General features: G+C 42.3%; 1 protein-coding gene across 1 annotated transcript in view; it reads right to left on the reverse strand.

Moving 5' to 3' along the window:
• Positions 1-1,067: 1,067 nt before the first annotated feature.
• Positions 1,068-20,857, reverse strand: part of LOC120924438 (vomeronasal type-2 receptor 1-like) — a 38,060-nt gene continuing 18,270 nt past the window's right edge. The window contains exons 2-3 of the mRNA XM_040335443.1: positions 3,003-3,323; positions 1,068-1,876 (exon numbers count right to left, since the gene is read on the reverse strand). Coding sequence (XP_040191377.1) covers positions 1,118-1,876; positions 3,003-3,323 — 1,080 coding nt within the window. The 3' untranslated portion in view covers positions 1,068-1,117. The remainder of the gene's footprint in view (positions 1,877-3,002; positions 3,324-20,857) is intronic.

Below are 20,857 nucleotides of genomic sequence, written 5' to 3' on the forward strand. Positions count from 1 at the left end.
TCCTGGGGTGACCATGACTGACAATGTCATAGCAGCCCAGGCATGCTGGGATCTGTAGTCCTGGGAGCTCTTCTCTTCACACTGTGTACTTCTGTAACCTATCTGCATTGATATGTGGTTTATTTTTGTGTGTTAACATACGCTGTGTGATGTCAGGTCACTACTTCCACTGTATACATGGGCATGCCAAAGGGGGTGGAGTCAGGGGTGGAGCCAAAATGAAGATTTGCCAAGGGTGTCAAAAATCCTTGCACCCGCAAGGAACATGAACCTAAACTGGGTGTAATTTTTGTCTGGGCACAATGGGCCAGATTCACAGAAAAAGTACGCCGGAGTATCTGCTGATACTCCGGCGTACTTTCAAATTTGCCGCGTCGTATCTTAATTTGTAATTAATTAATTTGTAATTCACAAACAAGATACCACGGCTTTTGGCAAAGCTTACGGCTTTGTACGCCTTCGGATCTTAGGCTGCAATTCTAGGCCGGCCGCTAGGTGGCGATTCCATTGCGGTCGGCGTAGAATATGCAAATGACTAGTTACGGCGATTCACGAACGTCCGCTTTGCCCGTCGATCTAAATTTACGTTGTTTCCGTAGAGATGCATCGCGTAAAACTAAGCATGCCCTCTAGGTGGTCTAACCAATGTTAAGTATGGCCGTCGTTCCCGCGTCAAATTTTTAAATTTCACGTCGTTTGCGTAAGTCGTCCGTGAATGGCGCTGGACACCATTTAAGTTAACGTCGAAACGAATGACATCCTTGCGACGTCATTTAGCGCAATGCACGTCGGGAAATTTTAGCGACGGCGCATTCGCAGTAAGTTCGGCGCGGGAACGCGCCTAATTTAAATGGTCCCCGCCCCATTTGAATTAGGCGGGCTTGCGCCGGACGGCTTTACGCTACGCCGCCGCAAGTTTACACGCAAGTGCTTTGTGAATAAAGCACTTACGACGAAAACTTGCGGCAGAGTAACGTAATGGGGATACGTTACGCCGCCGCAATTCTTTCTGAATCTGGCCCATTGTGTTCCAGTACTGAACTGACCGAGTATAAAAAGATACAAGTAAACTTTCATTGGACGCTCTCACCTTATACTTTAGTGTGTGTGGATTTATTTAAGATTTTTTGTTATTTATTTTAAAAGAGAAATCCATGTCATGTAATGCTTGAGCCAACATGTAGACTGAAATATACACTCTATAGGATGTTTTCTCATCAGGATAATATAAACCAAGTGGAAGTGTCACCACACCGCAGTCCCTAAGAGGGTGTCTATGTGTGAGTGGAATAAGGACATTTTTCATTTGGTTTTTTGAAAAGCATTGAAATTCAGATATGAGAATATCCTCCATCAGGGGGTCATTTGGGTGTCTGGATGGATAAATACTATAAAAATATTCCAGCAATCCCTTTATGTAGAAATCGGGATACGTAAAAACCAAGCTGCAGTTACTGAGAATAAAAAACATTTCACTCATTGACCAAGAATCTGGTATAATAAATGTTTTCTCCGTGTAATAAGGGACATTATTATACAAAAACTTGTAATAAGTCAGACTAACTGAGCCACAAATAATAAGAACTTCCGTGGTTGAGATCCGCAGCTCTGGAGGAATTTTATCACAATTCTCTTTAGACACCAGAATCTTGAATTCAATACAAATTCCATGATTAGATAAATGTTTGCTGAGATGTCGGATCTCCCTCTCTCCGTATTCATCATCAGATGTAAGGATCCCGACCCAGTTCCACTTCAACCTTTCCAGTAACTTTGCTATGGCCACATATTGCATCTCATCATCCGGAACTGTCCGGAAAAAGTTTGGATACATCTTTCTATCACTCAGCAAAGTATCTCTGGCTCCATAACTAATCTAGAAAGGAAGAAAACCTTCTGTATAAATAATGTGGAACTCTTAATATCCAAATGGACAGAACAAAATCTTAACAGCTTCAACTCTTCTGGGAAGGCTGTCATCAAGATTTTGGAGTGTGTCCAAGGAGAATGTTTGACAATTCTTCCAGAAGCCCATTTGAGACGTCAGGCACTGGTTTTGGATGAGAAGGCCTGGCACAGTCTTAGCTCTAATTCATCCCAAAGCTGTTCTTTTGGGTTGAGGTCAAGACTCTGTGTAGGCCAGTCAAGTTCCTCCACCCCACACACACTCATCCATGTCTTTATGGACCTTGCTTTGTGCACTGGTCCAAATCATTTGGTGGAGGACGATTATGGTGCAGGGTGGTTTTTCAGGGGTTGTGCTTGGCCCCTTAGTTTCAGTGAAGGGAACTCTTAAGATGTCAGCATACCAAGACATTTTGGACAATTAAATTCTCCCAACTTTGTGGGAACAGTTTGGGGATAGCCCCTTCCTGTTTCAACATGACTGCGCACCAGTGTGCAAAGCAAGGTCCATAAATACACGGATATGCAAATTTGGGGTAGGGGAACTTGACTGGCCTGCACAGTGTCCTGACTTCAACCTGATAGAACACCTTTGGGATGAATTAGAGTGTAGACTGTGAGCCAGGACTTCTCGTTCAACATCTGTGCCTGACCTCACAAATGTCCTTCCTAAAGACTGGTCAAACATTCCCATAGACAAACTCCTAAACCTTGTGGACAGCCTTCCCAGAAGAGGTGAAGCTGTTATAGCTGTAAAGGGTGGGCTAACTCAAGATTGAACCTTACGGACTAAGACTGGGATGCCATTAAAGTTGAATCGTGTGTAAAGGCAGGCGTCCCAATACTTTTGGTAATATAGGGTATAATCATCAGAGGACTGAATGGGCAAAAGTTCAGGCATTTGTCCAAATGCCATAACAGCCAAAGATTGGACTGAACCATTGGCCCATCCCTACACAGCACTGCCTTCTTTATTTAGAACAATGTTATATTTTACGATGCTTTGCCAGGATTATTTGTACCCTTTTGACCCACCTCACCATAAGATGACTCGCTGTCCTAACCTTACATAATATAGGAAATTCATCTTTTCTTACCTGGGTGTAACCATATAGATTCAGCAGCTGGGCCATTTGAAGAGTGGTGTCAGAATGGAGATCTCCAATGAAACCGGCCAGGGCACCCCGCTCCATACAGGAATAATTTGGAGCTTCCTTTGTATGTCCAGACAATATCTGTAGAACGTCTTTTATAGCTTTATTCACATGTCCACAAGAATCATACGCATGATATCCCAGAGTTATGTTGGGAAGAATATCTGGACTGCGGTTTATCTCATCAATAGCAAATATAAAAGCCAGGAGATGTCTGTATTCTCTCCGGTAAACCCTGCAGACAATGGAGAGTTTTGCATTGGTCTACAGGACAAGGATTCAAGCCGAAATTATTTATGGCAAAATGTAGAACACATTTCAACTAGAGATCTATGGTGGGATTGGTGGGCGTGTGTATTGCTCCATAGGACCAACAACTTGAAAAAAATGTAAACATATTTATTATCATCAGAACATGACATGGCGCGTAGCAATTGATACATAACTAGATAGTAAAACATTCACATATATACAGTTGTGTTGAAAATTATTCAACCCCCCCAATGCTGTAAAGTGTTTAAGTGAATTTAGTGTACATTTGTAATTGTATTCAGAATGAAATCCTACAAGCACTTCTTAAAGAACCATATGCAACTAAAATGACATCAATTGGTTTTGTAATACAGTAGTAAATGTTTATGAGAAATCTTCATTTACCCAATTATTCAAGCCCTTAAAGACTACTTCTCTGAAGAACAGAGGTTCATTGAAGTGTTTTCAATCAGGTCTTGAAAACACCTGTGGATGTCAGGGAGCTGCAATAAAGCCTAATAAGCACCAATCAGGCAGCTTTCAAATGACTGTGATACTCAGCTCCTTCTAGACATTTACTGGTGTGGTTACAAACATGGTGAAGTCAAGGGAATGGTCCGGGAAGACAAGAGAAGAGGTGATTACTCTTCACAGGAAGGGCAATGGCTATAAGAAGATTGCAAAGATGTTAAACATACCAAGAGACACCATAGGAAGCATCATTCGCAAATTAAAAGCAAAGGGCACTGTTGAAACGCTACCTGGTTGTGGCAGAAAGAAGATGCTGACTTTGACTGCTGTGTGCAACCTGAAGCGTAGAGTGGAGAAAAGTCCCCTTGTGACTGCTGAGGAACTGAGAAAAGATTTGTCAGATGTGGGTACTGAAGTTTCTGCTAAGACAATACGGCTCGCGCTGCGTAATGAAGGCCTCCATGCCAGAACTCCCAGGCGCACCCCCTTGCTGTCTCCAAAGAATAAGAAGATTCAACTGCAGTATGCAAAAAACATGTGGACAAACCACAGAAGTTTTGGGATTGTGTTCTCTGGACTGATGAAACAAAATTAGAAGTGTTTGGGCACATGGATGAACGCTATTTTTGGAGGAGGAAGAACAAGGCCTATAATGAAAAGAACACCTTGCCTACTGTGAAGCATGGCAGGGGGTCAATCATGCTTTGGGGCTGTTTTGATTCTGCAGGTACAGGGAAGCTTCAGCGTGTGCAAGGTACCATGAATTCTCTTCAGTACCAGGAGATATTGGATGACAATGTGATGCAGTCCGTCACAAACCTGAGGCTTGGGAGACGTTGGACCTTTCAACAGGACAATGATCCCAAGCATACCTCCAAGTCCACTATAGCATGGTTGCAGATTAAAGGCTGGAACATTTTGGAGTGACCATCGCAGTCACCAGACTTAAACCTGCTGAGAACCTCTGCTGGGACTTAAAGAAAGCAGTTGCAGTGCGCAAGCCTAAGAATGTGACTGAACTGGAGGCTTTTGCCCATGACGAATGGGCGAAGATACCCGTAGATCGCTGCAAGACACTTGTGTCAAGCTATGCTTCAAGTTTAAAAGCTGTTATAACTGTAAAAGGATGTTGTACTAAGTACTAAGATTGAATGTCACTTGGGGGTTGGATAAAACTGATTATGATGTGAGCATAGAAAAGACATTTGTGGTTATTTCATTATAAATGTTATGTTATATTTGTCTGACCTACACGTGCCTCTTTGATTTAATTGTCAGCAGGATGACAGAATGATCAAAATCAGTGTCAAACTGGCCAAAACAATCAATTTCAGTGGGGGTTGAATAATTTTGAATACAACTGTATATACATCACAAAATGACATAAAAACAATTCATATATGTACACACGGGTCATATAGTGGCACATAAATGTAGTTCTAGTGTAATCATATATGGACATAGATCATATGGTGAGATATTGCAGTATCGGTAATGTAAACCATAAATACCGGATATCATAAAATCAATTGAAAAAACAAAATTGCTGCATGAAGGTGAAAATTAAACAGGATGTTAGGGACATGACTGCATCCCATAAGCTTGGTGCGTTTTGTGGATCAACTCCACTTCTTCAGGAGCGGATACATAACAAGTTCTATGAAAAAGCAAAAATTACCAACATGATCCAATGTAAAAACCCAATAGGTAACTTCCTCAGGGGTCAAAGGTCAGGTGTTAAGTGTCAGCTTTTTAAAACCCATATGCCTGGTCACCTGATCATTGACCCCGGAAGAAGTCACATGGTAGTGGCGATACGCGATGTGCAGTGTCGGGTGACATAGCGCAGGCAGCACACGGGAGCCACGACCCCGCTGGAAATAGAGATGGAATGTGCAGTTTTTATCTTAGATGTGAGTGGATATGTTCAATGAATTCCGTGTGTTTTTAAGAACTTCACATTGGGAGCTTGTTTGCTTTGATTGAGGGGAAACAGTTAAAAAAATAAGTTACTCCACACAGCTCACATAAAGCCTCTAGCATAACTTGGAGAGGGGAAAGGAGGAGAAGGACATGCATACCCAAGTTGGGGAAGATGAGATCAGATCTACACAGGTCTATTATTGAGGTGAGCGCAGTGGTGAATCCGTGTCGGGGATTGACGCACACATATGTCGTATTGAACCCACGTAGGGTGAAGGTTACAGGGGATCATATTTAAGGAGCACCGTGTGTAAGAAAATGTGTTACAAACTCTGGCCCGGATTCACAGACAACTTACGCCGACGTATCTGTTGATACGCGGCGTAAATTCAAGGATGCGCGTCGTATCTATGCGATGTATTCAGGAAACAAGATACGCTTGAATTTTGCCAAGATACTACCGACGTAAGTCATCTACGCTGTCGTATCTTGGGTGCATATTTACGCTGGCCGCTAGGGGCACTTCCGTTGATTTATGCATCGAATATGTAAATGAGCTAGATACGCCGATTCACGAATGTACTTGCGCCCGTCGCAGTAAGCTATGCCGATTGCGTAAGGCGTACGTCCGGCGTAACTTTACCCCTCATAAAGCAGGGGTAAGTCATGTTAAGGTATGGGCGCGGGAACAGCGTCATATTTTACATTGTTTACGTAAGTCGTATGTGAATGGGGCTGGGCGTAGGTTATGTTCACGTTGTATGAATGGAGCCGGCGTATCTTAGGGAGTAAATTCGAAGTGATTCTAAACATGCGCGCGCATGCGCCGTTTGTTCGGCCATGCATTTACATGGGGTCACGGTTAATTTTAATACAACACATCCACTGCCTTGCTACTTTGAATTAGGCAGGCTTACGCCGGCCATTTTACGTTACGCCGGCGCAAGAAAGGGAGCAAGTGCTTTGTGAATACGGTACGAGCCTCTCTATGTTACGTCGGCATAGCGCATATCAGATGCGCTACGCCGCTCTAAAGATACGCCTCTGTACGTGAATCCCGGCCTATACGTTTTCTTGTTACACTCTGAAGTAATGTGTATTGATGTCACTAATGCAGGATTGGGTTTTTATTTTGATGAGCGCAGCCAACACTTTTCAGTTATGGGGACACAATATTTTGGTTGTTCGGCTGTCACACAAATATATTTTGACATTGAAGGAGACAGCGCGGGATAACACATACTGTTATTCTTTAGTTTAACAAAAGAAACTTGGCAGGGCTGACACCATTCCTTGTTATTTCATTTAACAAATATAAGGGTATTGTCAGTCCACAACAAGAACAGATCGATGGGAATTGTTCTGTGACTGCGTTGTCTTTAACCCTTTCACTGCCAGAGCAGCTTTTGTGTGAAATATTAAAATGCCTGACGATTAGTTAAATCCCCCAAACATTATATATTTTCTGAAAGAAAAGACTCTGCAGAATACAATGGTGGTAGTTTGAAATTGTTATGATATGAGAGGAGCTGCTTATCAAATACATATTTTCAGTAAAAAATACAATAAAAGTAATGTTACTGCACACAAATGAGATACATTACCCAACGAGTAAATAGAAACCCAACATGTAAAGCCTTAAAATTGTTCATGCCGGTAAAAAGGTAAATGTAATTCCGACCGTCAGAAACATAAATACTATATAATGTTATGGTGATGCCTTAAAATGCATGTCCAACCACAACCTTTTTTCTTTGGGACAGCCACTGTCCAGGGCTCCATTAGAGAGATTTCCCCTCACTTCCTGTCCTGCAGATAAGAGTTTAACCGGACAGGAAGAGAGGAAAAATCTACAATAGGGACAGAAATACAAGACTGACAGGGATTCCAGCCTTCCAGTACTTTGTGAATGGGCCATACATGATTTTCATGAACACATTGAAGGATATACTTTGATTTTATATAAATGCCGTGTAACAGACTGAATGAGTCCTGCACATTATCACACATCTCTCCTAAAGACACAGCTCTGTAGATCAGATTGGAAGATTTACTCTTCATATTTCACTTACGCTGAACACATGAGATTATAAATAAGACTTCCTTTCTCACTCCACCGTGACACTACAGAATGTACAGAGAATATCCCTCCTATAATGATGTCTCCATCCTGAGAATACTTGTACTCAAATGTGTAATTTCTCATAGTCATATCACAGCGGTGAGCAGAGTTCTGGGTGTCAGATGTGCAGGGGGTCACACACAAAGACAACAAGCACAATATTCTAAGTGGATATCTGAAGACAATATGGTCGAGTCTCTGATAGACTCCAATGAGTTCTTCCTCTTCTCCCAACCTCATCATCACTGACAGCAGCCCAGGATCCTGACACTGACTTCATGGCTCAGCTGAAGGCTGTGAGAGTGTCAGGTTTATAAAGAATAATTGTGTTATTTATTACTATAGACTGGAATATGAATCTGCTTATAGAGTAGAAAAAAAAGGCCAAACCTAAAATACACAGAATCCATCTTTGTCAGCACTGTAGAAAGCGAAGGTTAAAAAAATACCATTATAACATATTGTACATGAAACAGTAAAAATAAGAAGTTTGATGACCAAGACTACCATGTTTATTATTCATATTCATATTCATATTCATATTCATATTCATATTATTATTATTATTATTATTATTATTATTATTATTATTATTCTGTATAAATACAGGTGTAGGGATAAGGTTCAGCAGTTACCATAGATTTGTGGTGAATCTCTGGGATTCATAACGTTTGTGAATCACAATATTTTGGCTGAAAAGTTTGCAGGTTCTCCACCAAAATAGAGAACAACCTCTAATGCAGTACACAAGGAATGAAGGAATGGATGACCTATCGATGGACGGGTGGGGTCACAGCAGCTACAGTATATTATCTTTGTTTTTAGGGGAAGCTGACACTTTTGTGTAGGGAGAGATCATTTTTTTATGTTTTCCTCTGTGCATGTCATCCATGGCAGTGCATAAATCAGAACATAAATGCAGAGGCTTATCTAGTGAAAATGGCGCCTATGGCAAGCATTGAAACTGCGCCCCTGTCAAAAGATTTTAAGTGTACAGGGCCGTGTTTTCACTGCATGAAATGCACACAGATATTCAGTACATCAGTACGGGCAGGCAGACCAATTCAGATCAATTGGACAGGACACACTGCAGACTGACAGTCTCCACTGCCAATCTGTGTGGAGCTTGGCTAATGCAGCCACACTTTCCTCCGGCTGTTCCTTGTCAGAAGCACTCGCATCTCAGCACCTGAGGATGGGAGCAGAGCAGAGAATGACTCTGCCAGCTGGGACTAATTGAGTAGCGAGGCAGCTTGATGTACATGCGTCCCGAAAATGAAGAAAAAGTCCCTCCTTTACGCTCACTTCCTGGGCCCCTAATTTGACCTGATGCATCCAACCATAAGCAAGTAGGAACGGGGAGAAGTTTAAAAAGCACTAGTTTTAAATTCAGTGAAGATCTTTAATGTTGTTGTCCCTGCTCACTAGCGCCCCCTTCATATGGCGCCCGTGGCACTTTCCATGGCTGCCATACCCTAGATACGCCACTGCATAAATGTGATAATGACAATCTGTTCTGTAAACAGGCTTTTCTGCATAAGACTGCCACTGGATCATTTGAAAGACTAAGTACAGAAGAGGCACATGCACGGCAGCAGTCTGAGCCCTCGTTCCAGCGTAGCAACACCACCAGCTAACCATGGAGCAGCCGGCTATCGCCCAATGTTCACAGGATCTTAGGAGGCCCTGTCCTGACAACATTGCAGGAACTGCTGACAATCCAGGATCCAAGATCCCAGGAGGCCCATGACCCCACTCTCACCCCCTCATACCTTCTCTTCATGATGGCTGAATTTTCAAAAATGCTAACTAGGGGACTGTCCTAAACTGTGGCCTAGATCACAGCCTCTATCCACACTGACTTACAGCAAATATGGACCAGGATAGAAGTGATTGAGAAGAAAACAGACCAAGCGGTCTCCAGAATTAACCAGAACTCTGCCATAATTACAGGATCTCCAGGACCAACTAGAATCAGCATTTTCCAAAATTGATGTCCTTGAAAATAGATTGAGACGCTATAATTTAACCTCCCTGGCGGTATGATTCTGTCTGGAATTACGTACCAAAAGCGGTACATTTATTTTGCAAGGAAATTGGCGTTTTATACTGTAGGCCTGTAATTTTTAGAAATAACTCACTTAAATCTGACCAAGCAAGAGTCTTGTAGGCATCCCGGGTATGATTTTTTTTTTTTAAAACAAAATTATAAATTATAATATAATAAATAATTATAAATAATTATAACAAATAATAATATAATTATAATAAAAATTATTCAATAATGTAATCAACTCAAAATCACTGAAATTTGCAGTTGCAGAATTGTCGCTGTCATTATTTTATTTTTTTTATGACGAATTTCCCCGCAAATCGCTATCGCACAATTCTGCAAGTGATTATAATTTATTATCGCTGTTTTCTAGCTGATCTAAAACCATTTTTGACATAAAGGGACACTTTTGGACAATCTACAGTTTTTAGGCAGAAATGACATTTTTTATTATATAAAAGTACATGCAGGGCACTGGGCAGACCACTAGGGACAAGGGGGGTGTGTATTTTTTACATACAGTACTGTAATCTATAAGATTACAGTATACTGTATGTATTGTGTTTGTTTACTTTTTTGAATTTGGCGCCGTTCTCCGTCCCCGTGCGTCGTAACGTCGCAGGGAACGGAGATCGGCGGCACACGGGGACTGTGAATCGAGCGAGGAGGTCCCGCTCGCTCACACAGCGGGTGGCATCGCTGGATCCAGGGACAAGGTGAGTAAACCAAGCCTGTGGATCCAGCGAAAGGTAAGCCCGTCCAGCCCGAGCGCGACTCGGGTTTGCCGATCCTAACATGTAAAACCAACCCCGAGTCGCGCTCGGGTTTACCGTCAGGGGGGTTAAGAATCAGGGGTCTACCAGAATCTGTTAAAGAAGTTTACCCGGCAGTCCAAGAATTTATTAAAAGTCCGATCCTTGACATACCAGCTCACAGTATGGAACTGGATAGGACACACAGAGCTCTACAACCACTGTGCTCTGCTGGTCTCGCTAGAGACATTATAGTAAAACCCCACTTCTATACAGTCAAAGAAGAAGTGATGAAGTGGTCCCACTCCACTGATAGATAGAAAGAAATAGATAAATAGAAAGAGAGATAGACTCTGAACTTCTGGAGCAAACCATCATTTCCAAATTGTGACAGCATGATGAAGAGAGTAATGCCGCGTACACACCATCGTTTTCTGCGATGGAAAAAAGCGACGCTTTATGTGCTTTAAAAAAACGTCATTTTTCAAACTTCAATTTGAACAACGACGTAGCATACACACCATCGCTTTTTCACAACGCTCTAGCACAGCGCAGTTCCGTCAATCACGCACTACGTCACTATAAAGGGTCGTTTCCATGCGGAAGACGGCCTCTTTTGCTGATATCGTGTTGCTGCGTGTTAGTAAAAGTTTGGTGAGATACGATTCGTGATTTTCAGTGACTGTGCTTTAAATTTCGTTTTCTGTCGTACAGTTTGTCTATTTGTTGTCGGATCTGTGATACAGTGCTTGTACTAAGGACGTATTTGTTTAGGCATTACGTTTGGTGTGCACGGTGCTGTTTAGCAGGTCGTTCTTCAAAGGCCATTCTTTACTTCAGGGCGTAATTTTTAGTCTGATCTGATTTGACGACCGTTTTCTAGCCATGTTGCGGGTACGAACTCGTCGCCGAGATCGTGCTGTGCTTGTTGTTAGGATGTGTGCTGCATCCCAGCGACGGTCCATGAACAGGGTGAGGAGGAGGTTGTGGACCAAGAACTGGTTGCTACGCAGGGACCAGTTCTCTCATATGCCTCTGCTGCGGGAGATCCGAGAAAATAACCCTGATGATTTCAGGAATTTTCTTAGGATGTCTGACCCCGTATTTCAGCAGCTTTTGGCTTTGGTGTCGCCATATATCACCAGGCAGGACACCGTTATGCGGGAAGCCATCACTGCTGAGCAGAGGCTAGTTGCTACGTTGCGCTACCTTGCAACAGGGAGAAGTCTGCAGGACTTGAAGTTCTCGACGGGCATCTCCCCCCAGGCTCTGGGCCTCATAATCCCTGAGACCTGTTCGGCCATCATTCAGGTTCTTCAGGAGGACTATGTTAAGGTAAGTGGTGTTCTTTCAATGGTCAAACTAATTCCCAAAAAAAAAAAAAAAAAAGTAATAATTTTCTAATATGCTCAGAATGCTCACTTTGTCTCTATGTATGCTGTTCTACACAATTAGTAAAGCCCTACATGTTTATTTAATTTAGCCAACCTGTCCATCATTCTATGTTGTGGGCAAACCCACCTAGCATAGTCCCTATCTTCCCGTTTATTTGTGGCCTCCATTGTAGTGCTGCATTTTGTGTGTCCCTATATCCCCGTTTATTTGTGGCCTCCATTGTAGTGCTGCATTTTGTGTGTCCCTATATCCCCGTTTATTTGTGGCCTCCATTGTAGTGCTGCATTTTGTGTGTCCCTATATCCCCGTTTATTTGTGGCCTCCATTGTCCAAACCCCCCCCCCTAGATTTTTGAAATACATACTAATAATTATTTTTCTTATTTAGATATTTTTTGGGGGGTTGTTTCTCATCTCATCTTGAGCCCCACTCCCCCTAAATATATTTTTTAAACATCAGAGGGGGGTGATTAATATGCTTAATTGTTCACATTTTTTTTTTTAATACTAACCTTTTTTGTTGAATTGTTGGTGGGATCCCTTGTAATTTTAGCTATATTCTGTTTAAAATCTTTGTTCTAATGTTTTTTATTTTTTCTTTCTATCCAGTTCCCCACCACGCCACAGGAATGGCAGACTGTGGCAGCGGACTTCTCCCAGCGTTGGAACTTTCCGAACTGTGGAGGAGCCATTGATGGCAAGCACATCCGCATTGTGCCCCCACCCCATAGTGGATCCCATTTCTTCAATTATAAGGGATTCCACAGTGTTGTTTTGATGGCGGTGGTCTCAGCAAATTACGAGTTTTTGTACGTGGATGTTGGGAAAAATGGCCGGATGTCGGACGGCGGTGTCTTTGCGGAGACGGAGTTCGCACAACGGCTTCGGTTGGAGGACCTAGGATTGCCACCTGCGGAGGAGAACGAAGAGGGTCTGCCCTTCGTGTTTGTAGCAGATGAGGCTTTTGGTTTGGGTCCCCACCTCATGAGGCCATTTCCCGTACGCACCCTCACCCATGAGAGGAGGGTTTTTAATTATCGGCTGGCCAGGGCAAGACGTGTGGTAGAGAATGCCTTTGGAATCATGGCCAGCCGATTCAGATTGTTTTTAACAGCAATAAACATGGCGGAATACAAGTGGAATTATATTATACTATCTTGTTGCATTTTGCACAATTTTTTGAAAAGAAATTCTCAAACGTACCTGACGGTATTGCCTGATGAGGCTGATCTTGTGGCTCCGGAGCCGGGACATCAGGCTAGCCATAGAGGCTTGGCCCCCCAAACCGCACGTGCAGTGCGTCAATCCTATGTGGACTATTTTATGGGGAGGGGGGCCATTGCAATGCCTGATCTTGTTTAAAAAAATAAATTTACTTTTTGTTTGATGAAACAGTGTTTATTTGTTTGATTTTAGTTATTTGTAAGTTTTGGGGGGTAATGTTTCTTTTTCGTAGGTTCTCATCCAGCCATGTGTTTGGGATGTAATAAATTCCCATGAGTGTTAAATCTTAATAACTCTACAAATATGCCTGATTAATTTAATGAGTCTGCATTGATACCAATAACTACACACAAATTGTTTGGAGTCCAAAATGTTATTTATTTGTTACTTTTTTAGTTTTGATTAGTACAACAAATCATTTTTTTTTTTTTTTTCGTCTTTTTTGATTATTTCAAAATATAAAATATTTTCTTTATTTTTTTGGTCTTTTTTGATGATTTAAAAATATAATATATTTTCTTAATTTTTTTGGTCTTTTTTGATTATTACAAAATATAATTTTTTTTTTTTTTTTTTTGGTCTTTTTTGATTATTTCAAAATATAATATATTTTCTTTATTTTTTTGGTCTTTTTTGATTATTACAAAATATAATATTTTTTTTATTTTTTTTGGTCTTTTTTGATTATTTCAAAATATAATATATTTTCTTTATTTTTTTGGTCTTTTTTGATTATTACAAAATATAATATTTTTTTTATTTTTGTTGGTCTTTTTTGATTATTAGAAAATATATTTTTTTTTTATTTTTTTTTTTTTTTTTAAATTCAAGGAAAAAAGAAAATACACCAAAAATTAAACCCTCCCCAAAACATTAATAAAATTTTTTAGCTGCCGTTCCAGCGTCTTGGCTTTGTGGCGTATTTCACGGCAGGCCAGACGTATGTCCTCAACTTGGGCCCTGCAGGTGAGAACCTCGCCGATGAGGAGCTGGGCACTATACGTGTCCAGTCCCTGACCAGCCCGATTTCCTCCTGAAATGTGGAACCAAAACATGTGTTAAAAGATTGTATGCCTATATCTATATTCACAGAAAATGTGGTAGATGTTACTTTACCGGATGTTGAGGCAGGTTCCTCTTCCTCTACATCCCTCGGGGGTGTGGCTTGATTGGCTTGTGCCTCCTGCCTTTGTGCTTCATTGTGCCCTACAAGATTGAAGAAAGGGAAAACATGAGGTTCAACCATTAAGAGCGGCCTGAAATGACACCCAAAAATTAAAAAATGATAAACAAAAGGTCACTATTGTTGATTTTTAAACAATTATCAATAAAATAGACCAATATTTAATCCATTCACAAAGTAATCTCAAATCAGTTAACACAATTTTTACGTTTAGATATGTAAGCTAAACAAGTCTCCCCTGGATCTGCTCACCCCTGTGTGTGACCCAACATAGGTTGTGATTGTGACAAACAATTGTGCTACTGAGTACACATGTTCAATAAAAAAAGGAGTAGCAAACGCTCCTTTTTGTGAATCTCAAGGTATTTACGTTTCTTCTAAAATAAGCTGAAACACATTTCCATCTAGTCCAGAATTGAATACACCTTTTTTTTAAGCCCCAAAAATGTCACAACTTTCATATTTGTGTCGACTAATTGGTCATAGGAGTCGTCGTTCATTCGCCCACAATTCCTCAATTTACGATTTTTGATCAGATACAGTGCTTCAACTCCCCTTTGCACATGCCAACTAGGCATGATGCCATTTCTCGTTAATATGGTCTTGGATTATTGAAAGTCACCGAATGAACGACGACTACGACGACTGCATCATGCGTCCACATTCATAATATTCATTTTATGGTCAACCTGGCACAAAAAAAAAAGGGCACAAAGAACACACAAAAATAATTAAATACACATGGAAAAAACTTACTTCTTCTTCGAATCACCTTATTAATTCGGTAAAGTTGGTGGGGTTCCCTTTTTTTCAAATCCGACCACCTTTTGCGCAGGTGCTCTCTGCTCCTGGTTTTACCAAACTTCCGCTGGAGCCTACGGATGACCTTCTCCATAATTTGTGCTTTTACTTTATTGGGATGCATGTAGGGGCCATGCTTGGCATCATAGTCCTCCCTCCTCAATATGGTGACCATCTCCACCATTTCATTAAATGACATGTTGGAGGCTCTGCAGCGGAATCTGCGGCGTGGTTGGGCCTGGCCTGCCTCCTGGCTTGAGCTGGAATACACCTCCATGTTGTCCATCTTTTCTCCCTCACCAAACGACAGAGAAGGGGCGTGGAAAGGACGATACCGAACGTCAGGGGCGGGGTGTCGTGCGGAGCGTCACGCGTGCGTAGTGTAAAAGGGATGGGACGTGTTTGGAAACGGCCTGCATAGTCTGTGGAAGAAGTCGTAATTCCCGATCTTTCCTAATAACGACGAGACGTAAGTTTTTAATTCCGACTTTATTATAGTGAATAGGGAATGAGTTTGTGGGCTAGTTAGGGGAAGTAAGCTAGTGCCTTTAATTACCTTATGTTTTGGCTTCTGTTTCATGTGCAGAAAGAATGGATGCCTTCAAGGATGCGGACTTCCTGACAGACTTCATCCAAAAATGGAAGGAACATCCAGTTCTGTGGCAAACCAAAAGCACACTAAATAAAAACAAAGATGCCAGGGAGAAAGCTAGACAGAGCATGCTTGTTTTTGTGAAAACAAGGGTCCCCAACGCCACAACAGCCACTGTGAAAAATAAAATCAATTCCATCAGGGGCACCTACAGGGCCCAACGGGTCCAAGTCCTGGCCTCAATGAGGTCTGGGGCTGCAGCTGACTCCATCTACAAACCAACCCTGTGGTACTACAGTCAGCTGCAGTTCCTGGACGACCACATAGAGACCAGGCCATCCCTGTCTACCCTTCCCCCAAGAGGTAGCTCCCAGCTTCCCAGCAGCCAATCCTCCAGTCTTCCCTGCAGACAAGAGCAGACAAGCTCGGAGGAAGAGGAAGAGTTCCTGGAGGACCCCAATTGTGAGCCGTGGAGAATGGTATGTGTTTTTTGTTTGAATTTAGTTAGTATATGACAAGTATAGTAATAATGGTAAATGTATGTTACTATTGTTCTAAATTCTATGTGAATCTTGTAAAGTTTAGGGATAGGATCAATAGTCAGTAGTGGGAAAACATGATGGGGTCAAAATGGGCAAATTAATAATGTTGATGAAGGAGTGGGTGGCATTTTCAGATAGGCCAGTAGGGGGGGAGTAACGCAATACACCTGCAAGGGGTCCCAGATGGAAGACACCCTTTTTGAGTACTATCTAGTTGACACTAAATTGATTAACCTAATTTTTGGGTAAAAGGCCACTTATTTACTAAATTAGGCATGCAACAACCCACATAATTCCAGGGGGACCATGTCTGAAGGTGTTTAAGGGGCCACATAATTAAGGATGGCGACCCTGTGTGTAATATATATTGACATTCAATTTGCATCACTCATGATTGTAAAAATGTGTGTGATTAATGACAAACACAAATAACATATGTTCCTTTTTTTCATACACAGGCAGACCCAAGCCAGGAACAGCCAGGGCACACAGGGAGCCAGGAACAGCCAGGGCCCACAGTGAGCCAGGAAGAGACAGGGCCCACAGGGAGCCAGGAGGAGCCAGGGCCAACTGCAAGGCAGGAGGTGGCAGAGCCCACTGGGAGCCAGGAGGTGGCAGGCCCCAGTGGGACCCAGGAGGCACGCCGGCGGGATACCATCTCCCGGATCCCTCCATTCCGCAATCCCAATAAACGGCTCAGGAGTATGCGACAGATGGAGGAGGAGACCCAGGGCCTGCTTCGCCAAGCTACTGCAGCCATCCGAGAGCCACCCAGTGAAGTTGAGGGGTTCGCAGCGCTCATTGCAGCCAAGCTGTACAATCTGGAGCAGAGCCAGCGTGTGCGCTGCGAACTCCTCATGTTCGAAGCCATAACCATGGCATCCCTGGGGCAGCTCGATGACGACACCCACATTGTGCGGATTGCTCCTCCTGTCCTTGCTGCTCCTCCTGCTCCTGCTCCTGCTCCTGCTCCTGCTCCTGCTCCTGCTCCTGCACCTGCTCCTGCTCCTGCTTCTCCACCTCATGAGGCTGCTATGGCTCCTGCCACCTCATCTCCTCCAGGAACCCAGCCCCCAAGGACTCGGGCTTCCGGGAAGGCTGCAGGGAAGACTGCAGGGAAGGCTGCTGGGAAGAAAAGGGCGAAGAAATAATACGGTGCCCCTGATGGAATTTTTATGTGGACTCACAGGCTGTATTTGTGGCTTCGGGGACCCTTGTTTTCAGAAAAAAACAAGCATGCTCTAAAGTGCTGCCTACCCTGGCATCTTTGTTTTTATTATGTTGTGTTTTTGGTTTGCCACTTTTTTTTTTTCTAAATTTTTATGAAGACTAAAATAAAAATTTAATTTTCAGCCAAATTTAAACATGTTTCTTTATTGTAGATTTGAGAGATCAGTATTGAGTGGGCAGACCCATGACAAAAAAAATAATGAAAACATTAACAAGGTAAAAAAACATGCTTGTGGGTGAGTAAACTAAAAAATTAGGTTGTTGCATACACTTCACACACTCCTAAATAAAAAAATAATAGAGATTACTAATCAAATTGGTGAGAAAAATTTTTAAAAAAAATAAAAGGTGGACCAATATATATATTTAAAATGTTTAAGATGGAAGATACAACTAAATAACAGAACACAAACATAAACATTATCAAACAAGAAAGAAACTAATTAAAAGCTTGTCATAACTATGCAACAAGATCAGCCGCAACAAACGTCCATTTCTGGGTAGCAGTTAAAAGCAGGGGTTAAAGATGCGGTTTATTTTCTTGTCTATAAGCTGAAAAACACCTTAACGAATGTGCTGATTCCATTCTGAACAGTCGTTTTACATGAATGAGCGCTGCCGTCTCCTAACTTGCTTCTGAGCATGCGCGGGCTTAAATCGACGTTTTTACGTACACACGGTCAATGTTTAGAACACAGAAAACGACGTCGGCCAAAAACGACACATAAAATTGAAGCATGCTTCAATTTTTTTCTGTCGTTTTTTAGAAGACATAAAACGACGTTTTTGCCCACACACGGTCAATTAAATTGACGTTTTTGAAAATGACGTTTTTTTCCATCGCAGAAAACGATGGTGTGTACGCGGCATAAGAAGGGAGACGCCGCCCCTTCTGCCCCTGTCACAGAACAATCTGTTGCAGTTTTTGAAGGTAATGCTGTTGACAGTAAGTCTCAAATTAAATGGCATACACCTTTTAGTCCCCAAGAAATGAGAGCCAAATTAGAGGAATTGGAAGATACTAGAAAGAATCCAATTGGGTTTGCAAACAGGAAGCATATGAGGTTTTTGCTACTAACATTAATCAGCTTCTTATTAAAGCAGTGGGAAGCAACATGTCTGGCTATATACTTAAAGAATGTGGTGGAGACGTCAAAAATAAAAATAATATTGCTAGTGGATGAGAGGTTTGTGAAAAATTGAAGGAAAAATTGCTCCAAATATAAAAAAACAGATATGCTGAATTTATGAATGCTAAGCAAGGGAAATAGCAAGCCACAGGTGCTTATTGGAGGTGGTTAAGCGATATGGCTGAGGAAGCAGACCTTAAAATAGAGGAAGAGAAGATGGGGGAAACTGCAAGTCCATCTACACAACTGGTGAACGAAAGGTTTCTTTATGGTTTAATACCCCAGTTGGAAGAAAAGTTGTTCACGGCAGGGTCTAAAGGCAGGCAATATGTCTATTTGAGACCTCCTGCCTATCCTGTTATCCATAGAAAACAGGATTAACCAAAAAGACAACAAACCCAAGGTTATGTACATGGGGAAGCAGAGAGGAAGAGGAAGAGGCAAATGCAATTTCAGAATTCATGGCAACCGGGGACCAGTTATAGGCTACAATTGTAATGGGGAAGGACACATAGCCATATTCTTCCATCTTCCTTACCGTAGACTGGAAAGGAGCTTAGAGGCACCTCATGCTGATCCCAGTTCTCTGCCAAAAGCAGTGGATCAGGCATAGGAAAATGGCATACCAGTATCAATCATGTTGAATAGGGGAGACAATGTTCCAGAGGCCAGAGTAAAAGTATTTTGTATAAAAGTTCTTGTAAAAGTATTAACAAGAACTCCCCTACCCTGGAGGAGAAAAGGAATTAACCTGGTTAATAGACATTAGTGCAAACCAAAGCGTTTTTAACCACTCAACTACCGGCCGCCATCAATTGACAGCGACACAGTAGCTCAATTGTTCTGACAGGACGTCATATGACGTCCTCGTCTTTTAAAGCTGCTAGGGGGCTGAAATTTCGCCTGGGCAGGAAGGGGGTATATGTGCACAGTAAGCAAGTGGTTAATATAGAGGACTTACCCCCAGGATTATTATCTACAAATGTTATCTCTGGTGTTGGCCTAACCAGGATCTCTACTGATTTGGTTGAGTCCAAGCCAGGGGCAGACTGACAACACATGGGGCCCTTGGGCAACAGGAGATCATGGGGCCTCCTGTGTCCCTGCCCACACTCAACCCACACAAAGCCCCACCCCCAGCTTGCACTGCGTGGATGCCTCAATACTGGGTCGAACCTGAGATAAACAGTGCACAGGGGGCAGCAGGGCAGAGCATGGGATGTCAAGCAAGCACAGTACACAGGGGCAGCAAATTACAACAGGGCATGAAGCATTGGAACATAAAACCCTTTTCTTGGTTTGGAATGGTGGCTGTGGTGAAGATGATGGTGTTGCCCAGGATATTATATTTGTTCCACAATTTACCCATCCTCTTGCCCAAAAATATTTTTCTCCCAACTAAACTCGATAATAAGGGGATTTATTTGGGCGGGGAAGAAATCCCATATTAGCTTGCAAATTCTGACTAAACCAAAGACAGATGAAGGCATTAACCTACCAAATTTAACACTCTACTACTATGTGACTCACTTAACACAAATCCTTGATTGGAACTGTCATACAAAATACAAAGACTGGGTGGGAATCAAAGGCCTGCAGACCAAGACACCTCTAAGATTTTTGCCATGGGTCTCTAGAGATGCACACCCTCTTAATCTTAAGCTACACCCCACAATTGGACCGACATTGAGAGTCTTCCAAACTGTTATACAAAACCATAATATAGCTTCCACCCCTGGCTCATTGATGCCTTTGACACAAAACATGGAGGGCCAGATTCACAAAAGAGATACGACGGCGTATCTCCTGATACGCCGTCGTATCTCTGTGATCCGCCCGTCCTAACTATGCGGCTGATTCATAGAATCAGTTATGCATAGATAGCCCTAAGATCTGACAGGTGTAATTGACTTACACTGTCGGATCTTAGGATGCAATTCTATGCCGGCCGCTAGGTGGTGAGGCCATTGCGGTCGGCGTAGAATATGCAAATGACTAGTTACGGCGATTCCCAAAGGTCCGCGATGCCTGTTGATTTAACTTTACGTTGTTTCCATCGAGATACGCCGCGTAAAATTAGGGCTGAGCCCTAGGTGTTCTAAGCCATGTTAAGTATGGCCGTCGTTCCC

This window comes from Rana temporaria, chromosome 1, assembly GCF_905171775.1.
Source record: "Rana temporaria chromosome 1, aRanTem1.1, whole genome shotgun sequence".
NCBI classification, from domain to species: Eukaryota; Metazoa; Chordata; class Amphibia; order Anura; family Ranidae; genus Rana; species Rana temporaria.